Raw genomic sequence first — 10,647 nt, 5'->3', positions numbered from 1 at the left:
TTACCTTAGGTACGGGCGTACGCTGCGTACTGCACCCACACCTCACTGCCACCTGTCATCCTCGTCCATGTAGCTATCCATTCAACTCTTAAAACAAGCTATCTTCCCTGCACTAACTATGTGATTGCTGAGTCTATTCCATTCCCCCACCACCCTATTACTAAACCAATGCTTGCCTATATCTCTCCTAAATCTATACTTTTCTAATTTAAATCCATTACTGCATGTTCTATCCTGCTGGCTAATTCTCAGTACATTACTTATATCACCTTTGTTATAACTCCTGACACAACATTCCTGGCCCAGATAAGCTCAGATAAGGCAGTAACATACTAGGGCACTTTGATGTGCAACTAAGAGTTTTAGTTAATTCACAAAGCAGGGATGAGTGGAAGGCAAAAAAAACATTATTAATAAAAAATGAATATACATTATATTGTAGAGAATGCACTAATTACAATATGTATAGTGGGACTTACTCTACACATTATCAAAACACTGAAAATTGTACTTCAAGTAATACATGACACTTTTAAAGTGAAGAAGGAGGAATGCCACTCCTTATACCTTCTGATTGAAATTTTCAACAAAATAAAATACTAATAAAACCATATTAGACAAACTTAAGAACATAGACTAAGATTACTTTCAATGAAAACAATGCGTTGGCCGCAGGGCTGATCGAATTTACCTCACTGAGCAACACAAGACCCCTCAGAGGTGCCTACTACTGCGCCTGCCTCAGGGTGGAGGGAGGCAGGTCAGACAAAACTTCGGAGGTAGAACAGAAGTAAGATGGGGAGGTAACAAGGGGCAAGGCGGCACTCCCTGGGGGTGGCAGGGCGCCCACCTCTGCCTCGCATCTATCACCGACGTACAAACAAAGCATCCTCACTCTGGCCAAACAAGCTGACCCAGTCACACAACTTAATGCTAGACGGCCAGTCTCCCAGCCCACTAAAACCTAGGAGGCCAAAGGCGGCTTATACAGGTTTCTGTGAACCCTTCTTGCCAATAAGGGACTTGTGGATGTGGGGGATGACACCGCCGCCGGCAATGGTGGCCTTGATGAGGGAGTCCAATTCCTCGTCACCACGGATGGCCAGCTGTAGATGGCGCGGGGTGATACGCTTCACCTTCAGATCTTTGGAAGCATTCCCGGCCAATTCCAAAACCTAAGACAAGGCAAGCAGCATTAAAAACCTTAACAAAGTAAATTATTAAGCAGTAGAAAATCCAACCCCACAGCGAGAAATTAAGTAACACGCTACCAGTAATCACCTACAATACTTCTCTAATGTTATGTACTAAAAAATAACTTGATGCTACCCATTACTTCGAGCAGGGTAGAGGGGTTGAATAAGTGTAGAGTAGGTGACAAACTAGTAAACCCTACACACCCTTTCAAGCAACTTTACACATATTGCATCCCCTAACACTCTTAATTAAGGGCAATTCTACATCCTAACAATTCTTCTACGCACCCAAACCAAATCGATCTTCACTGAACTCATAAACCTCGTGTTGAAACAGCAGAAGTGGCCCGTAGATCTGCCTGTATTAAACACAAGGTTCCTAGTTATATATACGCTTCCAACATCTTTACTTTTCTTCTATTCCTCCCCAGAACCATTGAACATTAATACTGCTTACATGTTATACTTATGTAAGAGCAGGATTTTTTTTTTTTTTATCAAATGAAAAAATATCAAATTTAAAGTGATACTGTAGTTACTTAATCAACTTCCCAGCAGAGCAGACAAGCTTGTTCCACCTCTAACTTTAAGGGCGGCTCAAACTAGGGAATGAAGGCCTGTCTAACACTCGTTGGTCAATATCAGGGCTGCACCAGCCATCACAAAGTTAAGGCCGTTCAAACACGTCCCCCGCCCCTCTGCCATATTGCAACTACAAGGAAGTACTGATGTAACTCTGCTACTACGCAAAGAGGGAGTGTCATGGTGAAATCAGCAATATTAACGACATCCACACAGCAACAGCCTCAGCTTCCCGCCTTCATTTTCCCGCGGGTTTGCTGCCGGGGTACACGTGGCAACGCCGCGCCCCCCACAGCCGCCGAACAATGGACTCGCCCGCCACTCCGCCCAAGCCCCTGCACCGAAAATAAAGCCGCCCACGACCCTGACTGGCCCTCCAAGCCTTGCTGCCCTTTGACCACGGGTGAACCTGGCCCTGCCGCGCGTGCAAACTTTGAACTTCCTCCCCAAAGGCTTGGAGAGGGCGCCGGTAGGAGTGGGCGGCGCCAGGCATGCCAACCCTGCCGCCCCTTGCGTGTCTCTTACCTCAGCAGTGAGATATTCCAGAATGGCGGCGCTGTACACCGCCGCCGTGGCCCCGACCCTGCCATGACTGGTGGTTCTGTTCTTCAGGTGCCTGTGGATACGGCCCACGGGGAACTGAAAGCGAGGAGGAAAAGTTAGCCTGTTGCCACTCCTGAAGGGCCGCCATGATAGACGTCACCTGCTTGGTTTCTCCTTGATCAATTATATTCCACAACAACGGAAAGCCCTGCAGCCCGAAGGCGGCCGCGTTGGGCAGTAGGGGCTGGCAAAAATCGATAACCAACCTGCAGACCAGCCCGAGCCGAGCGTGACACTGCCTTGGCTTTCGCCTTGCCGGAGTCCTTGCCTGCCTTGCCACCAGCCTGAAACAAACCAGGATTTCACCCGTTAAAACACCGAGTTCAGCCTCCAAACTCCGCCAGCGTATGCACCACACCTGCCGCTACACGGCTATGCCACCCTTAAGGCGCCAGGACGCGGATCTCTCGTAAAAACTCTCAAGAACTCACCATGGTCCCTGCACTCGCTACCACTGTTCTACCACAACTGTGACCGCGGGCGCGCGTAAAGCGTCTTTTTTTTCACTGGCTGCCGCCCGTGACGTCAGGTTTGAACGCTCCAATCCCCACTGCAGGCTGCCGTTCCCTGACCAATCCCAGACCCTCCCGCGGAAACTTTGAATCCCCCGGTAGCGGCGCCCCTCCACAGCACTTGGTCCATATTCCTAAACACTCCGGCTCCCAAGCACAGATATTTGACCAGGCTTTCGTAGGCGTTTTGGGCATTTCCAGGGGTAGTTTAATGACCCTGGTGATAGTCTGACCCCTCTTCTGTACCCTGAATGTAATAAAATCCTCATGAAAACTCGATTAATCTCCTTTTCGACCTTTGGAAATAGTTAATGTGGGAGATGGAAGCATCCGAGAATACCGACCCCTATTTCCCCGCCAAGCCCATGATAATATTCCCGCCAAGTTAACATTTTACACACAACGCCCTTGCCCTTGGATGTTGGACCCTCCACAGCAGCCCCGACAGCAGCGATACAGCTCATGCCCTCCTCGCCTTCATTCATACAGCCACCCTCGTCCTGCAGGGCTGATACAGTATTCTAGCTATTCTTCAGGGCGGCCTTAAAATAACACAGGCGTTACGTTTCGGCAGGAAGTTAGCATTGTCGGGGCGTCATCAGGGAGGATGCCTGAGGGAGGGACGAGGGAGCCAGCGCTGTGATCTTGACTGCAGATTCATTATCTTTATTCATCACCGTACTCAGCCCTGTCCAGATGTACTGACTTTAATATTACTACGAGTCCCCTATTGCGGTTATCATGACAATTCATCAGTATTATATGTGCATGATTATCAACACAAGGCACTAAACCAAAGACATGCCGTTCTTTTCACACGTCTAACAAAAGAACCATTCTCGTCCACTTAATGGGTTTTAATTGCTGTTGTTGTTACTACTATAGACCTACTACTTAAACAACTACTATTACTATACGTCTTTGCTGTTATTACTACTAATATTAGTGCTAGTATACTACTGCTATTACTATTCTGCTACTACCGCTGCTGTTACTACTACTACTACTATATGCTGCTAATGCTGGTATACTTCTACTACTACTACTACTACTACTACTACTACTATGTACTACTACTACTGCTAATATGATGCTGCAGCTGCTGTTGCTACGTACTATACTACTACTAATACTAATACTGCTTCTTCTACTTCTACTATTACTGTATATAATGGTGTACCTGTTACTTTTGCTACCATATTATCTACCTGTAGGTACAGTTCTCTTCATCTCTGTACGTATCAATATCTACCACCACGCTAGCCCTCACCATCACCACGCACGGCACCTAACAAAGACTTTCAATCAATAGAAGGCATGGATTTTCCTTTAAATGTCAACAGGTAGAGAAACTCAGTATTATGATGCCTGAACAGCGTCTACCTTTGGGCTGTGGCTACGGTTAGGGCTTTAGAAAGAAGTATTGTATAAGTATGTGTGTATACATATATCCACTACGAAGCAATTAAATCACCGGGGAATGGCACGGAAATACTATGTCAATTTCGTTATATCAAAAGAACGTGTGACAAAGTATTCCTAGGGCACGAAATAGAGTGAAATTTTGGCGCGCAAACCACCACCACCCAGTGTTAAAAGATCGAGGTACTGCCCCACCACCACCACCACCATCACCATCACCATCACCACCTCATCCACTACCACCATCACCACCTCTATCAACGTCATCATCATCACCACTTACCATTGTCACCATCCGCATCACACTGCGGTTAGGGCTTTAGAAAGAAGTATTGTATAGGTATGAGTGTGTATATATATCCACTACAGAGCAAACCGCCGGGGAATGAGACGGGAATGTCATGTCACTTTCGTTATATCAAAAGAACGTGTGACAAGGTAATTCTGGGGTGCGAACGAGAGTGAAATTTTGGCGCGCAAGCCACCACCACCACCATCATCATCATCACCACCACCTCCATCATCGTCATCATCACCACCTATCATTGTCACCATCAGCGTTACACTGCGGTTAGGGCTTTAGAGAGAAGTATTGTACAGGTATGAGTGTGTATATATAACCGCTACAAAGCAAACCGCCGGGGAATGGCACGGGAATGTCATGTCAATTTCGTTATACCAAAAGAACGTGTGACAAAGTATTCCAGAGGCGCGAACGAGAGTGAAATTTTCGCGCACAAGCCACCACCACCACCACTTTCACCATCATCGTCATCATCACCACCAACCAATGTCACCATCAGGGTTACACTGCGGTTAGGGCTTTAGAGATAAGTATTGTATAGGTATGAGTCTGTTTATATATCCGCTACAAAGCAAACCGCCGGGGAATGTCTCGGGAATGTCATGTCAATTTCGTTATGCCAAAAGAACGCGTGACAAAGTATTTCTGAGGCGCGAACGAGTGAAATTTTGGCGCGCGAGCCACCACCACCACCACTTCCATCATCGTCATCCTCACCATGCACCATTGCCACCATCAGCGTTTTTATAGGCCTTTATTAGAAAGAAGTATATTGTATAGGTATGAGTGCGTATATATGTCCACTGCAGAGCAAGTCGCCGGGGAAGGGGACGGGAATGTCATGTCGTTTTCGTTATATCAAAAGAACTTGTGACAAAGTATTTCTGGGGTGCGAACGAGAGTGATATTTTCGCGCACAAGCAACCACCACCACCACCACCACCACCATCGTCATCATCACCACCTACCATTGTCACCATCAGCATCACACTGCGTTTAGGGCTTTAGATATAAGTATTGTGTAAGTATGAGTGTGTCCTATGTATCCGCTACAAAGCAAACCGCCGGAGAATGGCACGGGAATGTCATGTCAATTTCGTTATATCAAAAGAACGTGTGACAAAGTATTCCTAGGGCGCGAACGATAGTAAAATTTTGGCGCGCAACCCACTACCACAACTTCCACAAGCACCACCAGCACCACTTCCATCATCGTCATCATCACTACCTATCATTGTCACCATCAGCGTTACACTGCGGTTAGGCCTTTATAAAGAAGTATTGTATAGGTATGAGTGTGTATATTTATTCACTATAAAACAAACCGCCGGGGAATGGTACAATAATGTTTTGTCAGTTTCGTTATATGAAAAGAACGTATGACAAAGTAATTCTGGGGTGCGAACGAGAGTGAAATTTTGGCGCGCAAGCCACCACCACCACCACCATCGTCATCATCACCACCTATCATTGTCACCATCAGCATCACACTGCGGTTAGGGCTTTAGAAAGAAGTATTGTGTAGGTATGAGTGTGTATATATATCCACTACAGAGCAAACCGCCGGGGAATGAGACGGGAATGTCATGTCACTTTCGTTATATCAAAAGAACGTGTGACAAAGTATTTCTGGGGCGCGAACGAGAGTGAAATTTTGGCGCGCACGACACCACACCATCAGCACGTCCATCATCGTCATCATCACCACCTACCATTGTCACCGTCAGCATTACACTGGAAAGCTCAGTCTTGCACGGAAAGCTACGATAATAATGCTTAGTTACTGTGCATGTGTGATTGCTTATTATTTGATTATGAGGACGCAGAGGTGAGATATAAGAAATAAGGAGGTTTTGCAAGAGGAATTTGAGGTTTCATTTTCCTTCTTTCTCCCTCACATCACCACTAAAGGAAAAGGCTTAGTGTTGCTTCCTGTTTATGTTTTATCGTATGTTGTGTGATAAATTAAGTGAAGGGTGTGAGGTGTTGGATCAAGTGCTGGGTGAGACGTGGATACAGTGAACATGCTCAGTACCTAATGCTAAATTATGTAACACGATGGAAGGATACGGGAGATACATGAGTCCTTGGTAGAGATAAGAATTACGAGAAAACGGATGGAAAGAGATGAATGTAGATAGTGTGGATACAAAGAAGAAAGACAAGGCTATGCATGGCAGATCGAAGTGGAGGATAAATAAGTGGAAAGTGAAGAAAAGTGGAGATGAAGATGAGTAAAAAAATAGTTTGAAAGGAGATTAAATTTTGTGACACGTTCTTAAACTGGAAATATGCCTTGTATATTGCACTGTATTTTCATAGTTTTCATTATTGCCTTTGAAACTGTACATATTCTCGGGGCTCTTATAACAACAGAGTAAGCATAAAGGTATTGGTTATTTCAGGTTACTTATACCCACAAAGAAGTAACGTGTAATATCATTGGTTACTGAAGCAAAGGCAATATGGCAATGATTTCTTTGTTTGTAAGCATCACCATTTTGTTATCTCAACGAAAGGTGTCTCTCTCTCTCTCTCTCTCTCTCTCTCTCTCTCTCTCTCTCTCTCTCTCTCTCTCTGTGTGTGTGTGTGTGTGTGTGTGTGTGGAGAGAGAGAGAGAGAGAGAGAGAGCAAGTCCGTCTGCATGTCCGATCATTTATTATAATTCTCTCTCTCTCTCTCTCTCTCTCTCTCTCTCTCTCTCTCTCTCTCTCTCTCAAGGCGGCAGATAAGCTCGCTGCTCACACGTATCCTACCATGAATGCAACACACACACACACACACACACACACACACACGAGAGCAAGGGGTGTAAGTTTTCGTGCATATAAGAATATCGATTGAGCTAACAGTGTTGCCTTATATGCGTCGGTGTGAATAGCATATATAGATACGTTACCACTTGTGCTCTATAGACTGACGTGCACGGCTGAAACTCATCCTGTCTATACGCTGTTACACTTTGTTGGCCGTATGTGTTATTTACATTTATCTACACTTGTGGTTGTAAGGATTATGACGCGCTGAGAGATGGTGATTACGAAAAAATATATATACGGTTCCAACTCCCCTTATCCATACAGTGTTGCACTTTGTTAACCGTATGTGGTCTTTGCATTTATATATACTTGTAGTTTTAAAGATTATGACAGTGAAAGGTAATGATTACGATAAAATATATATACGTATAGTTGCTCAAAGGGCCAATGTGACAGGGATTAGCACCGAAGCCACGCGCAGTTATAGTCCATGCACCCAACTTTACCTACCTTTACCATTTCAATAATTTTAGCTCCAGTTCTTTATTTCTCACAAGTAAGAAAGGCTTATCACAGCACAGTGGACGTTATGAATGAAGTCTATTTAGTATACCTTCATTTTCCTATGCATGTATTTCAACAACAATCAGATCATTAACTCGATAAACTTATCAGTCAGTCAATCAATCAAATCAGTCAATCATCGGTCTCGTATTTTTTTTTTATACCACGTAAGCGTTAGGAGAAAATATATCAGGTGGTCCGTGTGTTTTACCGCGAGAAACTCAAACACTTCAACTTCACGGGGTTACAAAAGCAATTGTTTAATATTATCTAACTGCTAAACTAACATTACCGTCTGGCTCTTATTATCTTTCCGCGACAAACTCCTTTTAGACTCTTGCAAAGTGAAGTTCGTCATTATATTGTAAGCGGGATTTATAAATATCTTGCTTACAGCGACAAACATCATCTTCACAAGGTTATTAAAAGGAGATGCATTGATTTTCACGTTCATGGTGCAGAAGACTTGTCAATTTATCACTGTGCTCATAAAACTATCCTTGGAAATACTAACACAACCTCTACGAAACCCTTATCATATGTGGGTGTGTAAGCCCCGAAATGTTGAGAGTATGGGCAGAACAAAGTTACTGAAGGGTGGAGCATTAACTGTTTTTCACGTTCATGGGGGAGGAGCCTTGTCACACTATCACTGGGCTCATAAAACTACTCTTGGAAATGCTAACGCAACCTCTACCAAAGCCTTATCAATCGTGGGTGTGTAGGCTCCTAAATGTTTGAGAATATGGGCAAAACAAAGTTACTAAAGGGTGAAGCATTCGTTGTTTTCACGTTCACTGGCCTCATAAAAATACTCTTGGAAATGCTAACACAACCTCTACCAAAGCCTTATCAAACGTGAGTGTGTGGGCCCCGAAATGTTGAGAATATGGACAGAACAAAGTTACTAAAGGGTGAAGCATTCGTTGTTTTCACGTTCATGGGGGAGGAGCCTTGTCAAACTATCACTGGCCTCATAACACTAACTCTGGAAATACTAACACAACCTCTACCAAAGTCTTGTGATGCGTGGGTGTGTTGGCCTCGAAATGTTGAGAATATGGACAGAACAAAGTTACTAAAGGGTGAAGCATTCATTGTTTTCAACGTTCGTGATGCAAAGGCCTTGCCAAACTATATCCCTGGCCTCATAAAACTATACCCTTGGAAATCCTAACACAACCTCTAGCAAAGCCTTATCAAATGTGAGTGTGTAGGCCCCGAAATGTTGAGAATATGGACAGAACAAAGTTACTAAAGGGTGAAGCATTCGTTGTTTTCACGTTCATTGTGCAGAAGCCTTGTCAAACTATCACTGGCCTAATAAAACTAGCTCTGGAAATACTAACACAACCTCTATCAAAGTCTTATGATGCGTGGGTGTGTAGGCTTCGAACTGTTGAGAATAGGGGAAAGTGGGGTAAGATGAACCGTAGGGTAGGATGAACCACCCCTTGCGATCACGTGATCACAGATTGCCAAGCTCTAATGCTGCACAACCAAAGCCAGTAGTCACCAGGTGTCTCTGGTAGCAGCGAGACGTTCCTGTGGAGAGTCTGTCAGTTTTTACAGCAAAAAAACAGTTTCTTCCATCGAAAAGTAAAACAATGGAAGCTGAGAATATCGTCAATTACTCTGGTATGTATTAGTCTTACTTTTGTTGCAAATTGCTGGTGATTAGTTTAGTATTTGATAATTCTTCTGTCCATGTTTTCGATGATAACGGTTTGCATTAACATATTTACAAACGATTCATTCAAAATGGCCGCGGAGGGGTAAGATGAACCTTTAAGTTTGGGGTAAGATGAGCCATCTGTTCATCTTACCCCATCATGTGTGAATGATTATTTTTTAATCCTCATTGTAATCTATTTGATATCAGATGCCGCGAAAGTACATAAGAAAAACGGGCCGGGCCCTGTACCCCTCGATGTTATGAAAAGGGCCTCCGCTGCATTCGACGATGGAAAAAAGAAGAAAGAAAGAAAGAAAAGGGCCACAAAAATACTGACAGATACGCCAGTCCGGGATGAAGTAGCAGCAGAGAAAGAAGAAAGATAGGCCTACCAAGGCGAATAAAGAAATTGTGAAGAATTTGTTTGGTAAGAAACAGAAGTCAAGACAGACAGCATCTATAATGCCACTTCGGATGATGATAGTGAGGACGATGTATGCGAGACCATGGATTCACTAACAAAAGATTCTGATGACGATATATCGGATGACGAGTTGAGGGAAGGCGGTTTCGTGGTAGTGAACATTCGTGGCATGAAGGGAACCACACAAAGATATGTCGCAAGAGTCGACGTAATCGACGGTGATGAAATCGAGGGAGTTTTCATGAAGAGAATCCCGGGACACAGGCCCATTGAAAGTAAACAGGCCTTCATAATCGACCACAATGATGAAGCATCATTCGATAAAAAAGATATTTCGGTGACACTACCAGCTCCGAAAAGCTTGTCTGGTAGTCTGCGAAAGTCGAACCAGTTTGTGTTCCCATGTGACTTGGGAAGATTCAATCTCTCGTAGGCCTGTTGATGGACATAAGTGCATTTTGCTTAAATTTTCAAAAGGATTTTTTATTCTTTTAAAAGGATGTATATGTACTATTGATACATAAAAAATGTGTACTATCCTCTGTTTTGCAGTAAAATCACTAAACATTTTGTTACATTTTCAAAAGGATTTTATTTATTTATTTC

The 10,647-nt window shown here is 43.9% G+C and overlaps 1 protein-coding gene across 1 annotated transcript; it reads right to left on the bottom strand.

Moving 5' to 3' along the window:
* Positions 1-414: 414 nt before the first annotated feature.
* Positions 415-2,902, bottom strand: LOC126983920 (histone H2A.V). Its single transcript, XM_050837137.1, has 4 exons — positions 2,813-2,902; positions 2,588-2,665; positions 2,304-2,417; positions 415-1,175 (listed from the first exon to the last, which is right to left on the bottom strand). Exons 1-4 carry the CDS (start codon positions 2,813-2,815, stop codon positions 984-986), a joined length of 387 nt encoding a protein of 128 aa, XP_050693094.1. The 5' UTR covers positions 2,816-2,902; the 3' UTR covers positions 415-983.
* Between the last annotated feature and the right edge of the window lie 7,745 nt (positions 2,903-10,647).

This window comes from Eriocheir sinensis, chromosome 55 (assembly GCF_024679095.1).
Source record: "Eriocheir sinensis breed Jianghai 21 chromosome 55, ASM2467909v1, whole genome shotgun sequence".
NCBI lineage: Eukaryota > Metazoa > Arthropoda > Malacostraca > Decapoda > Varunidae > Eriocheir > Eriocheir sinensis.
This window is presented reverse-complemented; position numbering and strand designations above follow the sequence as displayed.

Coding starts and splice junctions, on each gene's coding strand:
- LOC126983920 (XM_050837137.1), bottom strand. Junction 2,418..2,587: donor CGGCTCGGGCTGGTCTGCAG/GTTGGTTATCGA, acceptor CCTCGCTTTCAG/TTCCCCGTGGGCCGTATCCA. Junction 1,176..2,303: donor TGGAATATCTCACTGCTGAG/GTAAGAGACACG, acceptor GCCTTGTCTTAG/GTTTTGGAATTGGCCGGGAA.